At 39.4% G+C, this 22,855-nt stretch overlaps 1 protein-coding gene across 9 annotated transcripts in view; it reads left to right on the top strand.

The window, feature by feature from the left end:
• The window catches only part of LOC131066764 (uncharacterized), a 196,802-nt gene extending 174,408 nt beyond the window's left edge, over nucleotides 1-22,394 (top strand). For 3 of the 9 annotated variants that reach the window (XM_059216709.1, XM_059216706.1, XM_059216703.1), the window contains 3 exons: nucleotides 21,024-21,118; nucleotides 21,250-21,377; nucleotides 21,585-21,853. In XM_059216709.1, the coding sequence (XP_059072692.1) occupies nucleotides 21,024-21,118; nucleotides 21,250-21,377; nucleotides 21,585-21,598 (237 nt within the window). In that variant the 3' untranslated portion in view covers nucleotides 21,599-21,853. Of the gene's footprint in view, nucleotides 1-21,023; nucleotides 21,119-21,249; nucleotides 21,412-21,584; nucleotides 21,855-21,890 lie in introns of those variants that run through there. The other 6 variants (XM_059216708.1, XM_059216705.1, XR_009371581.1 and 3 more) reach the window with 5 other exon arrangements.
• The last annotated feature ends 461 nt before the right edge of the window (nucleotides 22,395-22,855 follow it).

Here is a 22,855-nt window from a genome sequence, read left to right as displayed (position 1 = left end):
ATGGGGAAGCTTTCTCAGAATTTGTATTAGCATAAATCAAATCAACAAGATCCCTGACGAAGTCATAATTATTGGGGCTGGAAAGATTTGGATTCAAAAGATTGACAGGGAAGATCAACTGCATATTTGTCCTAAATGCTTCTCCTTGGATCATTCCGATATTAGTTGTGATGTCATGGCTACGATACAGTGAAATTATTCCTGTATGCAATTTACTATTGAGGATAAACTGCAACCGGAACCCCTCATTACCGATGACCCCAAGGATGCCCTTTGCAACAATACTCTTCAAAAGGAGAATGTTACGCTAACGAAGGCAACCCCTTTGATCATAGTCCCCCCCTCCTCTAGTCAAATCAAGAGCCAACAAGATCTTCTCACACTGCTGGAGAAGACCAAATCCCTATAGGCAGACATTGAATCCAAGATTGCGGACTCTCTTCCACCCTCCCCCTTTGTGCCTAGGAATCAATTGGCAATTGAAGATGGAAATCCACCCTCTTAGGATATGAAGAATGACACTATAGGGGTGCTGGGAGGGCAAACTGGCTCTCAGATAGGTATTGAACTAGAAGATGGCGAAATTGAAACGTCCTCCTCGGGCGGGGAGGACTTTGAACCTGACTCAAAGCTTATAATGGAGGGTTCCTTAAAAGGTTTTGGAAAATCAGATTCGACTATTGATAAACCAAATTTTAAACCAAAAGGTGTGCAGGGGCGCAAGTCCAAAAAAGTCATGCTAGCAGTAGCTGGTGTTGCCTGTGGTCAAACCAAACTTAATTTAGGGAAGGGAATTGCCCTTCCCCAGGAGTCATGAGACTCTTATCTTGGAACGTTAGGGGCAATGCCCCTGACAAATGGCGCTTGATTAAGCGCCAGATTGATGACACCAAAGGAGATATTTGGCTACTACAGGAAACTAAATGGAGCAAGGCTGAGATTGAGGCCAAAATGAGAGTTTAGAAATAGTGGAATGGGTTTTTTAGGCAATCGGATGGAGCTTCCGGTGGCTTGGGAATTATTTGGAACCCCATGAATGTTAAGATCTCACTTGTGGGAGAAAATAAGTATTGGCAACATTGCTTGGTCACTATTCTTGGATGAAATGAGAACTTCAATCTCTTCAATGTGTACGGACCTTCTTTTGCTGGTGATAAGCGGGCTCTCTGGGATCTCCTATCCTTTAAGCTAAACAATATTACCGATGGTAGTTGTGTGGTAGCTGGGGATTTTAATGCGATCCTTTCTGGCATTGAGAAAAGTGGGGGTATTCAGAGGACTGGTACGTCCCAAAAAGACTTCTTGGACTTTGTTGAGAAGAATCACTCTTAGACATTGTTCCGATAAATGGAATTTTCACATGGACGAACTGGAGATTGGGCTTCTCTAATATTGCTGAACGGCTTGACCGGTTCTTTGTTTCTAGCGATTGGCTAGGTCAAAATCTAGCCTTAGAATCATCGATTCTATCACTCACTGGATCAGATCACTACCCGATCTGTCTGGAGGTCGCCTTGGCTCAAGCAGAGGGAGCTACTCCGTTCCTGTTTGAGAAAATGTGGCTTAGAGTGGCTGAACTACATGATCTAATAGCGGCTTGGTGGAATGAGCCGGTATTTAGGAATCATTCGAGACTTCTCATTCTCAATAAAAAACTCAAGTATATTAAGGTTAAGATCAAGGAATGGAATAATAACCACTTCAAGAATATTCATATGGAGAAATTAAGAATTAAGGTTGAACCGACAGATTTAACTAACTCTGTTACGTCTTCAGGAATGACTGAGGAACTATTCATCAAAGAAAATTCTCTCAAATCTGACCTAAATGAAATCCTTAGATGTGAAGAAATCCACTGGCGGCAAAAATCAAGGGAGTTATGGTTAAAGGAAGGAGATAAAAACACCAAATTCTTCCACCAATCGGCCATAGCCAATCTTAATAGAAACAAAATATCGAAGATTATGAGATCGGATGGTGTCACTGTCAGGAATTACGAGGACATTGCACAGGAAGCTGTGAGTTTCTTTGACTCTTTGCTGAATGGTGACCGTCAGGTCGATCATGAAGCAAGAGCCATAATTTTGAACTAAATCCCATCCATCATTTCTACTAATCAAAACACAACTCTTTGTATGCCCATTTCTATTGATGAAGTAAGGAAAACCACCCTCTAGTTGAAACCGGATAAGACTCCTGGCTCGGATGGCTTCCCTGCCGCGTTCTTCCATTATTACTGGGATATCATTGCTCGAGATTTACACCTTGTTGTAGAAGAAAGAAAGAAGATGACTATGTTAGGGGCCATCAATCACACCTTTTTGACTCTAATCCCGAAGAAGCAGAACCCACAATAGATGAGTGACTTCAGGCCTATCGCTCTATATGCAATACTGTATATAAGATTATAACAAAGATCATAGCTAATAGATTGAAGCCCCTCTTGACGCACATCATATCAGAGGAACAAAGCGGGTTTGCCCCTGGAAGATCCATTGTAGAAGGTATCATTGTTGCTCATGAAACACTCCACACAGCTAGGAAAACCAAGGACTCCTGTATGATTTTAAAACTGGACATCCTAAAAGCTTATGACATGGTGGACAGGGATTTCTTATTTGATGTTCTCAATAAATTTGGTTTCTACAAGGAATGGCTCACTTGGGTCACGAGTTGTCTCTCTTCCCCCAAATTCTCGGTTCTGGTCAATGGTTCATCTCACAGTTTCTTCTCTTCGACAAGAGGTATTAGACAAGGTGATCCATTATCACCCTTTCTGTTTATTATAATGGCTGAAGCCTTAGGTCGATCCATAAGAGCTCTCCAGCAAGATGGTCGTTGGGTTGGAGTTAATGTGGCAACAGGGGTTGAAAAAATGACTCATCTTCAGTTTGCTAATGACAACATTCTATTTGGATCAGCCTGTAGGCGGGAAGCCAGATCAATCAAAACTTGCCTCGATGACTACTGTTTGGCTTCTGGACAGAAAATCAACTGGCACAAATCTGAAGTGTTTTTCGTCAACACTCCGCTCAACTTGCAAATGGTATTATCAAGGATTCTCAATCTCAGAGTTGCTAATTTCCTAGAAAAATTTCTTGGTACCTCGCTCTTCATTGGTAGTAACAGAGCTCACTACTGGAAGCACCTCATTGATAAGTGCAAATCCAAGCTTGCAACTTGGAAAGGCAAGTGGTTATCTTCTACTGGGAAACTCACTATGATAAAGTCGGTCCTTTCAGCGCTACCGGTTTTTTCCATGGCTTGCCTACGATTACCGGTGGTAGTTGAAGAAGAATTGATTTCTCTAATGAGAAATTTCCTTTGGAATGGGTCGGATGATAAAGGTAAATTTCCCCTGATAGCTTGGAAAAAGATTTTTCAACCAAAAATGGCAGGTGGTGCTGGTATTCGCCAAATATCAATTATGAATTTAGCAATGGGTGCTAAACTGGTTTGGGAAATCTATAGCGGCGGGAAGCAAAAATGGGTAAGGCTCCTGAAACATAAATATCTAGACTCCCTAGAACCTAAGCGGATTTTGACTATCAACAACCCTCCGAGGGGTTTAGCTATCTGGAATTTCATTTTGGACAACAGGGAAATCATAAGCGATCAGGTTACCTGGGAGGTCAGGGATGGCAGGGATGCTTCCTTTTGGTTTGATTCTTGGTCGGGTGAAGTTGCTCTATGTCACATCCCCTCTCTACATCCTGTTATGGAGGTAACCTGTCGCCTCTGGGGGCATAATATCTGTGATTATGGTTATCGGATCCTAGAAAATGGTATTTCTAAATGGAAATGGAACTCCTTGGACGAGCTGGACTTGGATCAGTTTCAGAAGGACTTATTTATTGACATTCTCAACAAAAGGATTATTTTCCCTTCCCCTGATAAGGATATTATTAGGTGGTGCGGCTACTCTGATGGAAAATACAAAGTATGCTTTGGCTACAAGATGAAAGAAGCGGCTATAGACAAAAAGACTGGCCTATTAATCTATTTTGCCATCAACACCTCCTCCCCAAAGCGGGTTCCTTTGCCTGGTTGGCCTGCCTGAGGAAAATCTTAACCCAAGAAAGGCTCCATTCAATGGGTATCAATGGACCCAATAGATGTCCTTTATGTCTAGATCAAGAAGAGACTATTGATCATCTTCTTCTCCATTGCAAATTCTCCAGTCATTGTTGGTGGTATTTCATGGAAAAACTTAGATTATTCGGCCCCTTCCTAGCAGGGCTGTGTTGACGTGTATTTTGTACACCATCATACACAGAATAAAATACCTAAAGGCATCTTATCCTCTCTTGAATAAAGTCTCTAACTGCTGAAGATTCGCATGAAGGATCAGTTAGGATGACTCGAATGTTCTGGTTAGTAGGGTCTCTACGTGTGGATAAGCACCAGTGGTATGATGTGATTTGCTGTGTCCTCAAGGGGCCTTACACTCCGAAAGTCTTACTAAACTAAATAAGCTTTTCAAAAATAACAAAAGGATAGGGTTTGCAAGAGGTCTAATCTAATCTAACCCTAAGAATGACTTCATGTGGACAAGACTTGGCAAGATTCTACCAACTTCAATTTCGCCATAAAATAACAACTCAATTGAAATTGATGCGATCTTCTAAGGTAACAAATGGTTTTCAACGCATCAAAGATCAAAGACACTACCACGAAGGTACATATCCAAGATCAATAATGATTGAAGGTTAAGTGATTCAAATATCTCCAGTTGACCACGCAAGGCGTTCCTACAATCAGCAAGAAGCTAGTGGTATGGAAAGCGAATCCTACCAAAGATCAAGTCTCACACTATATCCTTCAAATTAACACACTACTTTGATTGAGCAAGATTCAAGTGAATTGAACAACCATGAAGATAACCAAGAAAGTTGCAACAAAACACCATAACTTCAATATTTCATTGATTTCAAAGTCATCATATACAACAATTGTTTGAATTCCTTTCCTCAAACTCAATCTTGCTACAAAAATAAAAATTGCTTCTAATCTCTCTAATACATCAAACTTTCTCTCTAATCTCTTAACTATCTCTCTTCTCTAATCTATTCTCTTACAAATGAAATGAAAATGAGGGTATAAATAGCATCCTCAATTACAATGAATGGTCCAGATTGAAAGCAGATCAACGGTCAAGATCATGACACCTAAACCCTAATTAGGTTTTGTTACAAATAGTTCCCCTTTTATTGCACAACATTAAATGCATAGCCAATTATAAATTTGGCACGAAAATCTAGGAGACATAGACCAATGACAAATAAGATGCCATGTCATCTATAACAACCTCTCATCTAGAATCTTATTCCCTTTCCAATGCTCCTTTTTAGCATATGCAATGAATCTTGATACGATTCCTTCGATCTCTGCAATTGGAATCTCGGGAAGATTCTTCATACTTTCCTCCAAATGGATGACCTGATCAAATGCATCTAGAAGAGCTGCGTCACACGAAGATTCAAGTTCCTTTGTTCTATCAATCAGGAGCATGGTGGCAAACATCTAATCATATTGCTCGTCTGTGACATTAGTGTCCTTACAAAAGATGACCTTGATTCTATCCTCTAATTCCTGCATATCCACATCTGTCTCGACTTCGATCCTCCTGCCAAGAATGGTACGTAGTACCTCAAATACTCTGTCCTGGATCGGATTGATCACCTCCTCCACTTGGCTACATCTAGTACTGATGTCCTCAAAGAAAACACTCTTCATATGGAGTAAGGTTGACCATTGAAGCAAACTGTGAGGTCCTCCATCCATGATCTTTTCCTGCGCTAAGACCTTCCTTGATGTGTGTCTAATTACTTTCAAGACAGGAATGATAACATCTTTGGTATGAGCGAATGCGGCTACTGTTATCATCAAATTGTGGATTATCTCAAGAACCTGGATAGCTTGATGAATAGTCTTCATCATCCTTGTTATAAATTCCACGGCAACTGTATGAGATTTATCCATCCAAGTACTCGTACGCTGGACCATATTCCTGAATCTTTCTGCCTCATTAATTGATTGAAGGGGAAGTGCCTGTATAGGTGATCTCACTGGATCCTGACGTCCCAAAGGTTCATTGAGATGACTGAAATATGTCCTCCATGCACTGACCTCTCTCTCAAGCTTTCTATTCTTCTCCATTTCTTCCCTAAGCTTGTCTTTCAATGCCTCAAATGAATCGGTGGCATCATCTAGTGTCTGCTCAGCTGTGGATGGACCCAGCTCAAATGTCTCTACATCATATTCCTCTGCTAGGATCTCACCTTCGTACTTGTCTACTGCCGGTGTAGCTATCTGTAATTTTCTGGATCCAGTCTCATCTCGAATCATCTTGGACATCTTGGTAGCCTTCCTCTTCTCTGTTACTTCGTGAGAACGTCCAACAAGGCTCTCTAAATCAATTGCATTATCTTCGTCCTCTATCACGATCACCTTGGTTAATCTTTCCTTCAACCAATCTGGGATGGCCGATCTTGTCTCTTGAACTTGAATTTCCTTATGCACTACTTCTTCTTGTCTGGGAGGAGATGTTATTTTGTTGCCTTCTCTATCTTCATCTAACTCATAATCCTGGAGAGATCCATTTGGTGACCCTTGCAATGCCTGTCCTTCCTCCTGCCTATCATTCTGTACCATCGACTCCATGGATTCTTCTACTTGAAGTGTCCTCTTCTCTGGTCTAGAAGATGTACCGGATGAACGATCACGATTGACTCCTTGCTTCCTCTTGGAAGATTCCTTCTTTTTTGATCTTTCTTTCCTCTTCGAACCTCTTGGATGGAGATTGCCCTCACTGGCACATCGAAGGTTACCTTCACCTGAATTTCTAGGATTAGGATTGCCTTCACTTACACTAGCTCCACCTTCGGCTGGCTTCTCTTCCAAAGTGAAAGTCATAGCTATGCCTTGCTCTCTCAACTTCTGATGCTGCACATCAACCCATCTACGAGTACAAGACAAGATTGGAGCCATCAAAGCGTCTAAATCCACGACCTCGGGCTCATTCCAATCTAACCTTACTGATTTGCTTTCTCGATCATAGGATGACTGGAGATGTCTGCCACTGTCCTGTGCTTGGTCGGCCACTCTGTAAATCTTGCATTTCCTCAACTGAATTGCCCAATATGATCGGTACCGGAACTCCATTTCCATGTCTGTGTCTGAATGCCTTCGCATAAGCTGCCAACTGTCTTGTTACCTCAAGTAACACAATTCTGTCTGTCGGATATCTTGGCAACATATATGGAGGTGAAGGACATCCATGAACTCTGATATAAGTAAACTTCGGAAATTGGATAAACCAAGCACCGTACCTCTTTACTAGTTCCTGTGCATCCTGAGATAATCTGCTGTGAATCCCGCCTTGCAACGCCCTTGTGATGTTCATAGTGAAGGTATCATTAACTAACTTGTAGTTGCTTCCTTGCGGATGATGCAAGTGGACATAGGAATCACAAACTCTGACCTCGCCGGGTCCTCTTCCAATCACTCCTCTGTGAGGTAGTCCTGCGTACTCGAAACTCCTGATCAAGGCATAGATGACGTATGAACTCATGTGGAAGGACTTGGTAGCTTTGAGTCTCCTCAACTGTACGTCCAAGCAATGGCTAATTATTCTAGCCCAATGAATTGTTCCTTTACCCTGAACTATCACCTGGATGAAGTAGAACATCCACTTTTCAAAGTAAAAAGCTTGAGGTGCACCTGTGACTCGGTTGAGCATTGTAATCAAATCTCTGTACTCCTCCTGGAAATCAATCCTGTGTGGTGTGTTTGGTACCTTACTCAGGCGAGGACGACTCTTGAGTAACCAGTTCTTGTTAATGATGCTTAGACAAGCATCTGGATCATCTTCGTACATTGACCTGGCTCCTTCTATGCTCTTGTAGACCATATCTTTGTGCTCTGGAAGATGGAAAGCCTCACTTATAGCTTCCTCTAAAAGATAAGCTAAAGTATTTCCTCCCTTGGACACGATCGTTCTGGATTGAGGATCATAATGACGAGCACACTTGATCATCAACTCATGACACTGTACTGCTGGAGGGAAGCTGGCCGCCTTAATGATGCCACTTTCAATTATCCTCCAGGCGACAGGTGATGGCTTGCCAATGTAAGGGACATCTCGAAACTTCTTCGTGCTGAAGTTGCCCAAGTTAGTATCTCCAATGTTGTTCCACTTCGACACGATCTTGGTCTCCACTTCGTCGGTCCTTTGATCTTCCTTCATGAGAGCTGGACGACTGGTGGATGCTCCCACCTTCGGGGTCGCCATACCTACACAACATTTCATAATGAGAAACTAGATCTTGCAATATATATCATAGATTAGATTAATTTTAGGAAACTTCATGATAAGTCTTTGAGTTATCATTTCCTAAAAACGATTGAGCTAGGGGAATTCAAAATTCAAAATTCAAAATTTAAGCTATGACGATCAACGTTCAAAATTAAAAACCATACCGCCATACCTCACTAGAGAGCTAACTCTAGAATGCAAAACAAATGGATTCGCCTAGGCAAAATTGATATTAGATGGCTTTAACGTGATCTCCTCTTCAAAATAGCAACTTCGCCACCTTTGGGATGTTCTTGACGTGATCTTCCAATGTCTTTGACAAGTTCGCACAATATGAAACTTCAAGTTCGCACCCCCTTTGGGTAATAATTCGCACCACCTTGCTTGAAAATGAAATTCGCACTCTAACACACAATTCGCACCCTCCTTTGTCTTCCTCAAATCGCATGTGAAATGGTAAAATGATAATGTGAAAATAACGATTCTCACCTCTCCTTTATAAGCGCTCACACCTCAATTACCACTAGGCCGACCTTGATAAAATTAGGCAATTAAAAATGATTTTTTAAATAAATAACAAGGCCGACTTCCATAAACCAATTAATACCAAGCGCTCCATTTAATTTTTAAATTAATAATTAATAATTAATTATTAAATGCCATCGTTTTTTATTAATAAATTCGATTTTTACAAGGCAATAATTAATTAATGATCAAGCGCAAATTTTAAATGCTTTCAATTAAATATCGATTTTCCTAGCATTTAAATAAATTCAAAATGTGTTTGAGTGCCAAAATGTAAAGATGAAAAATGCAAACCTTATCGCCCTGGTCCCTGACTGAGGGACAGGAGCGATCCATCAACTTAGTCTCGATCCTTGTGCCTTTGACGTTCAAAATCTTCATCCTTACGTTGAAGTTGGCATTTTCGCTAGGATTTTTGAACTTGAGTGACTTGCTTGTGTGAACGAATGCCTCTAGATGTGATATTGCCCTGGTCCCTTGGAGAGGGACAGGAGCGATCCCTATGTTCTTAATTGAAATTCTTCGTTCTTGACCTTGACTCCTCGTTCATTGCCTTTCAAACGACGTTTCAAACCCTTTGCAACTTTGTTTGTCATGATCTTCGAAGGATAACAAGTGTTTTGGTAAATATCGCCCTGGTCCCTTGGTGAGGGACAGGAGCGATCCTTGTGTCTTGGCTCAAATTTGCTAACTTCTAACCTTTGCTTCTTGTTCATCGCCTTCCAAACGACCATCTTGATCTTGTGCGATCCTGCCTTGTCTTGATTTTGAAGGAAACGAGTGTTTTAATAAAAATCGCTTTGGTCCTTGTCCAAAGGACAGGAGCGATATAGCTTCCTTGTTCAAATTGGTATTCATTTGACGTTTAAAACCTTTGCATATCATCTTCAAAAGACACCTTGGACCTTTATCATCTCGCATAACCTTGACTCAACGGGATTTTTGAGAGATTTGGCCAATATAGTCAATATCGCTCTGGTCCCTGCCTGAGGGACAGGAGCGAACTTCAAGGTTTTGAGCTTGTCTTTGCTTCTATTGACTTGCAATTACTTTCATCGTGCAAAATAAAGTCCCTTTGATCTCCTTGGATACTTGATGCTTGGTAATCCTTCAAAATTTAGAGCCTCATGAAGATTTTGCTCTGGTCCCTCTCTGAGGGACAGGAGCGAACTTGAGTGTCTTGGTGCAAATCCTTCATTTTAGTGGTCTTTGTAACTTCGTTCTTGATTGAGACGCCTTAAAACATCCTCGCCACCTTGTACTTCGTTCTTGGAGCGTCCTGAACTTAAGTAGAAAGCAAAATAATCATCATTTCGCCCTGGTCCCTGACTGAGGGACAGGAGCGAACTTGCTCTTGTAGGCTTCATCTCACTTTGCTATCCTCAAAAATTATCTTCAACAGTCTTGTTGCACTCTCTTTCACTTATCCATGCCTTGGAATTCATTGTAACTTGGCAAGAAATTTGTCTAAGACAAAAATCGCTCTGGTCCCTGACTGAGGGACAGGAGCGAACTTGGGCATTTGGGTCCCTTGTTGGTGTTTGGTAATCTTCAATTTGTCTTCAACGAGTTCAATTCACCTCCTTTCTTGCCTTCAAACTTAAAACTTGCTTGATCTTCGCCCAGAACATGCCCTATGAAGGATTTCGCTCTGGTCCCTCTCTGAGGGACAGGAGCGATTCTTCCCTTTTGGTTCATTTTTCTTCATGACGGCACTTCAAGTTATATTCATTTGATAAAACACATCTCCTTGGACCTTTGTAAATCGTCAAGTTGTTAAAATCCTGCAAGGACAAAGCAATATTTGATTTTAAGCTCCGGTCCTTCACTGAGGGACAGGAGCGATTTTGACTCCTGAGGCATTTCCGTGTTCGTGAAATTCTTCAATTTATATTCAACGGAAAGATCACGCCTTTCTTTACCACTTCCACTTGAAAAATCATCTTGATCCTGCAGAGATAGTAAGATTTTTGAAAACGAGCTCCGGTCCTTCACTGAGGGACAGGAGCGATTTTGCTCCTACAGGCCAAAATATCATGATTTCACAAGTTTAATCACTTCACAAGGCAAAAACAAATCGTTCCTCATGCCCAGGATCAAATATCAAAAAACTCAAAATTTGGTCAAAATCACTCAATTGGACAAAATTTGCAATTTCATCATCAACACTTAGACAAATTAAGACTCTGCACTCAAAATTCCAATTGAAAATAGACCATTCTGGCGAATTCATTCCATTCAAAATTGCATCCTACAAAAGGAAGCTTAAAAAAAACTCTCAAGACTGACTGGATTCTGGCCTGAAAAGACAGAAAAGTAAACCCTAAGGCTTGACCCTAGTCCAAACAACTGACGAACTACCAAAACCCTAAAAAGCAAAGCGAAAGGCGAGCAAAAAAAACGAGCAAAAAGAGGGGGTCCCCATTTTAAATGGGGCGATGTGTGAAATGGTCACAACAGGCTGGACAATTGGTTTTTGCAATGGCCTAAACTGGTAGGAAAGGCGGTTTTTTCTGATTTTCTCTTCATCCTCTCATCACTTCTCATTTGGGAAATTTGGAAAGAAAGGAACCGCAGAATCTTCCAGGGTAAAGATATGGGGCCTCAGTCTCTTTGTGCGAAAATTGAGAACCACCTGATTGAGCTCCTGAATGTGGTGGCCCAATCCAAAACACTTAAGAAAAATTTGTTCACGGACTAGGATTGTAAGATTAAGATGGCTCTTCCAAACCTACTCATCCCTCCGATTTTCGGTCTGGGCTCTCCGGTGGATCAGACCATTCCAAGAGTGGGGGTGATTTGGGATGCACCAGTAGTTGGGTGGAGCAAGGTAAACTTTGATGGTGCTTCTGCAGGCAATCCTGGCCAAAGTGGTATTGGTTGCATTTTGAGGGACTCTGATGGTCTCTGTATAAAAGAAATCTTCGAAAAGATTGGAGTGGCTACTAATAATGAAGTGGAATTCAGAGCGACATTTAGAGGTCTTCAGCTAGGGAAGGAGCTTGGGGTGCAGAAAATTCATTTGGAGGGTGACTCATTAAATGTCATTAACACGATCCACTGCAATAGCACCCCTTGTTGGTGCCTTAACCAGTGGCTTCAACCGATCCTGGTGCTGCTAGCTTCCTTTGATGAATTCTGGGTTAGCCATATCTACAGAGAAGGTAATGGTGAAGCCGATAGACTTTCTAAATTGGCTATAACCGTCAGTGACCCCCCCTGAAGATCCACTGATGTTTTCTGTTGGGCCGATTGACATGCTCTCCTCACTCAGGTTGGGTCCTTTGAAATATGGCGCGTACCGGTGGGTCTCCTGATAGGTGCACACTCTCCGTTTCTATCTGCCCCCTTCGGTTGTGGAGCAAATTGGTGCTCTGTTCCTCGGTAGCCGCGACTCCCACTCTCCACCTTTTGGTCTTGGTTTCGGTGGAAAGATCGACCGGTTGCCTTGTTAACCGGTTAAGGTCTCCTCTTATCATCGTGATGTGACGCATTGCCGACACTATTGATTAGTGCCAGCTTTTGGCTCGTGGCTATTTAATACAAGTGTACTTGAGTATCCAGTTATGACTGTATCCTTCAAGATTTGTTTATGATCATTTGATGCTTAAAGTTGGTTGACATCAAGTTGAGGAGATTTGGAGTAGATGGTTAGTTGGATACCGGCTGCTAACGCGTGTGGGCATTTATTGGAGATGCAGGTGTAGGATGTCGTGTTCTCTGGTTCGACTCCTTGCTATTTAATAAAGGATTACCCCTTCTTTCCACCATATTTTGCTTTCCTCTTGGCAACTCGGTATGGAGACCCCAATCCTCCTCGAAGCTACTTGTCGACAGATGGCTTTCCTGGGCAAAATCATGGACAGGCGTCTACAAGAGGTCCTTTTCTCTCGACATCCTCTCATTCTCCACAGCTTAAAGAGGATCCTGGGAAAGGAATTTCTTATGGCTTACCACAGGTACAAAGCCCATGCTGATATTCTAGCCTTTTTTCTTGCAATATTAATCTACATGGTGTTGTCCTCATTTTTGTTTCCAGAAATGAAGGACCACTATATTGAAATTTTTGTGAAAAAATGAAAATTTTTACTCTATGGCACGCTTCCCGAGGCAAAATTTTGACGAATCCTTGGACTAGCTTAATCTTCAGTCTATCCTCGAACTATGTTTCGAATTTCGTCAAATTCTAGGTTCGTTTGCTATGCCTTTCCTTCAATTTCGCGTTTTAAAACCCCGACTGCAAGTGGAAAATTTTCTTCAAACTGCAAGTTTTAATGATTTTCATTGTTTTGGTTGTTGTAGGGGAATTTTTAGCTTATTACATGTGCATCTTTATTAAAAGATGTTACTTGCAATTTGTTTTAAAAATTCCCTTTCATGTTTTTGTCTTTCTTATTGTTTTTTGGTCTTTTTTTGTTAAAATAGGGATTTTTTTGACTCAATTACAAGTAAACTTGCAGTTTGGTCAAAAAACCCCTACTTTAATGGTTTTTTGCATGTAATAGGGATTTTAAATGCCCATTACATATGTGCAAGTATTTCTAACTTGTTGTAGGGATTTTATTTCCCTTTTACAAGTAATTAAAACTTGCAGTTTGTCCCAAAAAACCCGATTTTGCCTTGCAAGTGCATTTTTGACAATTTTAAACTTGTCATTTGTCCAAAAAATTTCGATTTTGGCTTGGCAAGTGAAAAAGTGAAAAATAAAACTTGTTATTTGTCCCAAAAAACCCGATTTTGCCTTGCAAGTGCATTTTTGACAATTTTAAACTTGTCATTTGTCCAAAAAATCCCGATTTTGGCTTGGCAAGTGAAAAAGTGAAAAATAAAACTTGTCATTTGTCTAAAAAATCCCGATTTTGCCTTGCAAGTGGAAAAGTGAAATTAAAACTTGTATTCTTCTCCCAAAAACCCGATTTGCATTCTCTTATGCAAATTCGAACTTGTCTTTTGCTCCAAAAAACCCGAAATGCAAGGAAAAACGATTTTTGACCATTTCAAGGCAATTTTTGTGGAGAAATTGCTGGAGGAAGGAGGCGTTTTGGTTTGCATCCTATTTTCATGCATTCATGGACATCTTTCACGCCAAATGGAGGTTGCATTGACTGGTTTTTCGCCCTAAATCAGCAACCACGTTTTTCATAAATGCCACTTTTTGAGAGTTTAAATCTTCAACAAACTCCACTCTCCTAAATCGTTTTGCCCTTTCTCATCTAGGCGTGGAGTTTAGGAGGATTGTTGAGCTATTAAATGATGCTATTTGGTGTGCAAATGATGGCCACATTTTTTCCACGTGACTCTCTTTGGCTACGTTTTGCAACATTTGTCATCATTCCTTCTACTTCCTCCTTAGGCGTTTTGTTCTAATCCTCTTGGATGTGCTCTCTCATTGGCATTTTGGTCCTCCAAGTTTGGGATTGCTGCTACATTTATCAGTTTGGGGCATTTTTGCAAAAAAAACGTGATAAGGGTTTGGCATTACGGATTGCTCCTTTTTACCGGTTTTGCTTCTTCATTCCAAGAATTGTTGCATTATTGGAGAAGCATTTTGCATTTTCAAGAAAGGTATGTTCTCTTTCCTTTCTTTCCTTATTTTGTTATTTTCTTGTTTTCTTGTTTTTCTTTCTTAGTTGCATTTTTGTAAATATGTGTTGATCTTCCCCCAAAAATTGGTTTTTGTGAGAGAAATTTTCCCCTTGGTATGCAATTTTGAATTTGCATTGTTCTTCCCAAAATTCCCTCTTTACTTGTATTCGGGATTTTTAATCTCGATTACAAGTTCGCTGGGAATTCTTGTTCTTCCCCTACGATTAAGGAATTTAACCATTTTTGGTTAAAATTCCAAGTTAAAAAGTGTGAAATACCCCTCCCATGCAAATTCGGGTTTTAAAAACCGGATTACATGTTGAAGAGTTCTTCCCATTTTCATGAAAATGACTTTCTCGGATTTTCCCATTTCTATCCATTCATGTTCCCCATATCTGTACTTTCCATTTCCATCATTTCCCGCAAGTCAAAATCTCATTTTTCGTTCATTTCTCCATTTTCGAATTTACAAGTGTACTTGTATTCGGGTTTTAAAACCCCGATTGCATGTATGTCCTTTCCAACTTGTATACTTGCGAAAATTCTCCCAAGATCCGAAATTGGTCAAAGTCAAGATTTTCCCATTTCTACATATTTCCCCTCTTCCTCTCACAAAATCGCGAAATTCAAGAATCAAAGTTTTACCCATTTGGAAGAAAGAAGAATGATGTTTGCAGCTGACTATGATGTTGCCTTAACTCTTTTAAGTCTTCATCACAACATTCCAGGTTCACAATCAATGTCAGATTTGTCGGCATCTCCAACTCCAAAGAAAATGAAATACAACTATGACAAATATCAGAATGAGGTCGCACCTTCCCAGGTTTCTTCTCCTTTGGATCGCATCTGAGACATGGAGATAGGGCACGTTGATATGGCAGAATTCATCAACAGGGTAGAAGATCCACAGGACAATAACTTGCAGCGGCTGTTGGACAGCCATATCCATCATGCATCTTCCTTCCCAGTGGCTGCCCTAGAACCTGAGTTTGTTCTTGCATGCGCCCATCATTTTGACAAGGAATCAAGAGTCATAAAAAATGATGATGGTGAAGCTATAATTCGTCTTGATGCAGATACAATCGAGAAGGTCTTCAGAATACCTCCTGCACCTGTTAATATGGAAATCACCAAAGAAAGTGCAACAAAATATTACGTGAAGAGGGAAAAGATTGCAAGTGGCACATCAATAGGTGGATCCAAGAGCCACGTCCTTCCTTCTCAAGGTGGGCAAAGTTGTACCGTTGTGATTTCAAATGGGAGATAAGAGACACCATCACTCTTCTCAGCAGGATGATGGGCCTTGAGCATTCCAATGTTTTTGAGCCATGGATGTATCAGTTCATTATGTTCATACGGCAGTCACATCACATTTCATGGGGGGAAGTCATCAGCGATGCCTTGTGTGAACAACTTGCAGCAGTTCCTACCACCATGACCTTCTTCATGAATTCTTATTTGGTATATTTAGCAGCATCACTTAGACACTCTCCAGGTCTTTCTACCAAGGGTGATCGTTCGCTTATACCAGTTTGGGAATATTATGACCAGTTGCCATTGAAACCCAGCAGACTGCATTTTAGAAGGGTCCAAGATGCATTCTTCGGATATTTCATGTGTCAGTTTGACAGGGATCTCAGGAACAAAAGAGTATCAGATGAGGCATGGGTCAAGGTGTCTGAGTATGGGTGTTTGTTTTTGCAATTTCCCACCTTCACCTATATGAGGATAGGATGCTATGATGGTCAGCCATACATGCTTTCAAGATACCCAACCGATAAGATAATTCTTATGGAGTTGGGAAGACAAATCATGGCTGTTCACACTTTTCAATCTACTAGACACAAGGTTGGAATGGGGATCTCTACCACAAACCCGTTGAAAATTGGTCGATACTCCCTTGTCACATCTGTGAAGGCTAAAGCCATGGAGGCTGAATTGTAGGAAATCAAGCTTAAAAGGTTCAAACCTAGAGCTGATTTTGATTATAGAGGTATGAAGGAGAAGATCAAGAAATCCTTTGTGCATGTTCATCGCATTGAAGACATCTGGGTAGATCTCCGCACAGAAGCCGAAGTCCTCAAAATGGATTACTGCAGGCTCACTGTTGAGCAAATTGTTGACTTGAACTTGGCGGATATCCCACAAGGGATGATTGATGACGGGCATATACTTGATCCTGAATGCACTTCACGGAGGGTTGAGGAAGCTCCACTTCCTTTGATCCAATGGTCGCACAAAGAGTGCATCTCCATCCTTGACAGATTTCAGCCTATCTTGGCCAACACTAACGCGTGGCTGAAAAGTAATGCTGTTAGACTTATCAAAATCAAGGTTGGTAAAGAAGATGATTCTACAGGGCCTCTTGGATGGAAATCTGAGATTCAGATCGACAACAAGGAGGGTGCTTCATCTTCGGGCACAAGGATCAAGTTACAAGTCAGTCGTGCAGTAGTGCTTCCTCCTGAGGAGACGACTATCCGTGGGAAGGACAAATCACGATTCCATGGTCAGGTGATCGATCTGGATAATCCAGAAGAGGGGCAGCAATCTGATGATGCTCCTAAGTCTCCAGTTTCAGACTCGCCTCATGAGGTCATTCCTCCAGTTTCCATCGAGACGCCTCTTTCTTCCCCTGATTTGCTCGTGGATGAGTCTCCTCAGAATGCAATTTCCATTTCAACATACGAGCCATCTCCTGATCATCAACAAGAAAGTGTGTTGAAAGTTCCTACGGATATTCCTACTTGCATCCAGTTATCAGAAATTGATACTTCCACTTCTGGTTTTGAAGAATTCATGAGGCAATCTTCATGCCCATTGGTAACTGAGCAAACCGTGGTCGCTGTCCCAACTGATATTCCTCCCAGGATGACCACAGTAATTCAAATAGAAACTGCTTCTCCTTTGCCTACGGCTACTACTGGAAGTGAGTTGATGACTTTGCCTCCATGGCTTAGTTCTTTTACCTCAAAAAGGAAGAAGCAAGAGATCTCACCTGACGCCTTTGACTACCAGCAACTCAAACAGTCTAGATCCAAAGTTGCTAAGAAGGCCAAGACTATCTCTAGGGTAACTATTGATAGCAACAAGATGAAAGTAGCTGAAATTGTGGAACCTATTGCCGATAAGCCACTTGATGAGATGTCAGCTGTTGATTATAAGGTTACGAGGATAGAGTTGGGCAAGCAAACGGATGAGGTCATTAAACATGATGCTCAATTTTCTGTTGCTTCATTGGTGCAAAGGTGTGATGATCTTCTAGCGAAGAAAGACAAGCTAGAAGAGGAAAACCGACAGCTTATGGCAGCCATTCTTAAAATCACAAAACCTGCTGCTGAAGGGAGTAACTCCATAGGTTCTTCTGGTTCCCAAGAATCGATTCGTGGAGTGTAAAGGGCTGCTCAAAAAGTACAAGCACTGGATTCCTGGGTTGATCAGCTTCATGATCAATGTGTACAAGTAATGAAAGACATTTTTCAAATAATGTCTAAGTTGGAAACCATTGAGGAGAAACTGGATCAGACTTCTAATACTTTCAAAAAGAATCTGGAAAGTGTTGAGAAAAGTCTGACAATCTGGCGTACCATGCCCCAACAACAGCTGAGTGTTTTGGAGGAGCATGCCATCATCTCTTCCAGGGTCATGTACTTGGAATTTGAAGAACTCATGGAAAACAAGACCCTTGTTCTTAAATCCCTCATTGAGGAGATCGGTGATGCAAGGAGATTCCGGGGTGAAGTTTACCGAGGTATTGTCTCACATTGTGAAATGGCCTCTTGCAACATAGTAAGTCAGGATGGAGAGCTGATTCCAGAAGAAGAAGTTCTTGCTGATTTACAGATGAGGATTCATAATGAATGGAGGAGCGAATAATTCTCGACAGCTTCGATTCAAGCACTGATGAAACACCAAGCCTTTCTGCATGAAATCCAATCTATCCTGGATAAAAACAATTCTGCTCTCCTCCGCTGTTACGACACTATTGTGAAGACTATGGTTGTTGCCAAGAACATCCATGAACCGAATCCCGATGAACTACAAGCGAGCATCCAGAAATTTCAAGGATTTGTGTCTTCACAAAATGCAACTTAACTGTTTTTCAACACTTAGTTGAATTTTCCCTCTTTTGTAATCTTTAGTTGTAATTTAATTTTGACAAGTTACATGTAAAAGTATTTTTTGTAAAATGCAAGTTACACATTACTTGCACTTTTGTAATTACATGTAAGACAACTACAAGTTGTGTCCGATTAAGACTGTAGTTGGAATAAGTCTTAGTTAGTTGGAGTAACTCTTAGTTAGTTAATGAAGTCTTAGTTAGTTATTGAATGAGTCTTGGTGGTTGAGAGAATCTCTCAAGTTAGCTAGGATCCTCCCACCTTTTTCTCAAGGCTCCTCTTCTATAAATACTTGAGGAGTCCATTGTAATTATATCTTTTGGAAAGCAAGCAAAAACTCTGCCAAATTTGCAGCAAGAAGTCTTTGAGCTTATGTATGTGAATTGAAGGTTTTGAAGAATAATAAAGAAGGATTACTCAAATTTTGAGTCTTTGAGCTACATGTTTGAGTTTGAATCGTTTTATCTCTTCTATGCAAAGTGTTTCTAAAGGAGCTTAGTCCAATCTGATTTGAAGTCTTTGAGCTGCAAGTAGAGAAGATTAATTAAAATAGGAAACTCTCTTGAAGGAGCAGCAAGTCTTTGAGCTTGCGTCTATTCTTGAGGAAAAATTACTGTTTGATAAGAAATAGCTGCAAGTCTTTGAACTTACATTAGTTCTTGTCTTTGTGTTGAAAGAATAGATTATTCCAATCTTTGAGCTGTTATCTTTTATTCATTGTAAAATTGAGTATAGCAAAGGGTAGATAGGACTTCTAATAGTCAAGTCTTTGAGCTTGATATTGTTGTCTCGTCCCGAAGGAAGTGACGGAAGTCTTTGCGCTTTCAGGAAACTTCATTTCCTTTCTCTTATTTCACTTGAAAGTAGTTACTGCTGTTATTCAATCGCAATCCTTTCCTGTGAAGAGAAAAGGATATTGTCTTTCTTGAAAAAAGAAGAAAGTTTGCTATCCCATCCTGTTTTATTTTCCAAGTTGTAGTTAGATAGGGGGAGCCTTCCCTTAATTAGGAGAGTTTTTACTCGTGTGCTGTGGTTGAAACCACGATTTTGTATATTTCCCCAAGTGTACAAAATTTTCAACCAACACATGGGGACTAGTAAGCAGCAAGCAAAACTGCTAACCCAGATGATGTTCAAGCACCACCTGTTGGGAGACATAGTTGCTGTATTGGACAATATTGATGCCAATCTCAGAATTCCGCTTCCCCAAAACTACTATATGTCACTTAGCAACGAAGCGGAGGTGAAGAAGCTTGTGATTGTTAATTCTCTGGATTTTGTATCCTTCCAAGCAACTTAGCCCGTCATCTCCAGGAACAATGAGTCCCTTCTAAAAGCGGCAGGTATTCAAAGTGGTTTCACGTCGAATTGGAGGGCAATTTTTCTCTGTGGTGAAGATTTAGTGGTCACTGATGACCTCGGGATCCTTGAGAATGGTGATCTAGTGGATGGAAACGGTTGGGGGTTTGGGCTGGGTGAAGAATGGTATCCAAACGACTACCGACTCCCTAAGGAGAAGGCAGAATCGGCAGCTCATTTGAATTGTGGCCCTGAATGTCCCATTGTCTTAGATGCGGCCAATGCGCTCGTGGAAGATGCTTCTGATGACTCTCTGTGACTCCGGTTGACTCTAAGCTCTCCTGTCTCTCTGCCTTTTGAGATTGTCTGTTTTTGTCTTATGACCTCTGCGTCTTTAAGAGGTCTTTAAGATGTCGATATATTGTTGCCCTCATCTAGTCCTATGTCGATTTCTCTTTTCCATGGTTAGAGCTATGGTAGGGGGTTTTCTCCCTGATTCTTTCCCCCTACCACTCTTATTGAATCAGGGCTTGTATTCTCCTCCTTTTTTAATACAAGGGTGCTGCCCCTATGCAGCTATTTACTTATTGAAAAAAAAAAAACATGTTTACTTTTGATTTTCTTTTATTATCAAAAATGTAATTAATCCTAATATAATAATTTTAATCATATTATTGTATATATAGAGAATTAAATATATTAATAATATTAAAATTATTTATTCATCTTTTATCTAATATTTAATTTAATTATGTACTATATAGAAAATATATATTAATATATTAATCGATATATATTTATATTATCAATTTTAATGAGGATAACTAAAGTTTTAAAAATTTAAAGATTTAGGTAAAAATTTTAAATAATTTGAAAAGAAAATTAAAACATACTAAACATTATTTTAATGACCTAAAAATTTGCCTAAAAAATTATTAAATATAATTGATAGAAACGCAATTGAATTAATGATTCATTAGTTTTAAGCATCAATAAAAACTCCATTAATTTTCTCACTAGGGTCAATTTGCCATATATATATAAAAAAATTTAACACTTTAAATGAGCGAACTAAAATTAATTTATCTTTAGAGTAGAATGACATAGTGCAGGCACTGATATATTTGTTTCAGTTTACGATAGAATTGCTGATGTAAAGGTTTGGTTCATTGTAGGTGATTGAAATTGTAGGATTCATGGATTTTCGGCCAGAGATACCTGACGGATTAGATCCAAAGTTGACTGCACTTATTTGCGATTGTTGGCACAGGTGATTTGTGCTTAGTAATACTTCTTGCATTGAATGTTTGTTATTATTTTAGGTGAATAAATTTATATGTATTGTTGAGATAGTTCATACAAGTTACTCGTGATATCATTCTGTACTATTTTTATGCATAGTGAGCTTTCACAACGGCCATCTTTTGAAAGTATAGTACAGAGGATTGTGGAATTGATAAGGTTGCAAAATGCATTGAGAAAGTGTAATACAAAGGACGGTAGCATTGGTAAGGTTGAAACACACAGTGGTGAGTAGTTCTTTTCAGAAATCAACTGATCAAGGTGATTCATTGGGACAACCTCTGTTCTTAACTTCTTATTAAGTTCAAGTCCATTTAGGAACATAATGCTTTGATTAATTTTAGGTCATAATATGCATACATATGATATAAAATCTATCTTTCAAGTGTGTAATGTCAACTGAAGCAATCTAAGTTTGATTTATTCATGTGCAGAAATGCTATCGTGAAAGAAATACAGATTTCATGGAAATAACAGAGATGTATATAACATGACAGAGGAATATAAGAAAATGTAGGACAATATTATGTACGTACAATTTCAAAGTTATATTTAATATTCATTAAATTTCTGTTTAAGCATCTAAATGTAGATTTTTATTAAATTATATTTATTATTAGCTGAAACCATGATAAGATTAACTCATGGAGAACACTTCATAAATATCTATAGAACTCTCTATTATTGATATTGAAGATACATATTATTTTTTCTCTTAATTTCTCTTAATTCTATATAAGGTGAGCTTCTTATAGCCTCTCGAGCAATGCACAATGGACCTTCATCCACACTACGGACAAATCAGAAGTTGAACCTACGACTTGAACTACTAAAGATAATAGCCGAAACAAATGAGCTAACCCTAAGGTCACAAATAGATTATTGAGTATTGAGTAGCACCTTCAAATAATGTCTACAATCTAATGTTTCATGAGGGCAGTAGGTAGACTTTAATTGTCTTCTAATATATAGGGAGTTATATAAGTTATATTAAATTGATGCATCTGTTGGAATAATTGACTATATATTTTTTTATATCATATCCTCATTCTACTTCTCATATAAGGAGTTCGTACGTACATAAGACTCGTGCCACAATGTTACTTTGTGCTGTGTTAAAGAGTTGCCAAACAATTGGCTATTATGTCAAAATAAAAATAATGAGAGATCAAATTTTAATGTATGAATTTATATCCTTTGAATTGAACATGGCTTGTGTTTTTGCTATGGAATGCTATTTCATATTTTTGAGTATTTTTAATACTTACTGTATGTGTAAAATTTATTTTTAATGGTTAAAGTTTAAACTTATTAATTTCATAAATATAGTCAGCATAAAATAGAGTATTTCAAATGGGTTATTTTTTTCATTGAGACAATGTTAATAAACAATTCAATTTTAAACAAGTTTTGAGACAATAATAATATATAAGTATTATTGTAATAAAAGTTTATTAAATAGAATATTATTGTTAAATTCGGATAGTATTTTTTTCAACACTATGAAAGGCATCAAATATGTAAGTTTCGACAAGATAATTGTTTACAATAATATGTAAGTTTCCACCAGATAATTGTTTACAATTATAATTCATTCTAGATTATCATCGACTTGCTTGATTTGAAGTTTATCATCACTCTAATAGACAATTCCAATCACCATTAATTTAGGAACTAGCTTACAAGTATCATGGTTTTCATTAGT

The sequence above is a fragment of the Cryptomeria japonica genome, chromosome 2 (assembly GCF_030272615.1).
Source record: "Cryptomeria japonica chromosome 2, Sugi_1.0, whole genome shotgun sequence".
In the NCBI taxonomy this organism is placed as follows: Eukaryota; Viridiplantae; Streptophyta; class Pinopsida; order Cupressales; family Cupressaceae; genus Cryptomeria; species Cryptomeria japonica.
This window is presented reverse-complemented; position numbering and strand designations above follow the sequence as displayed.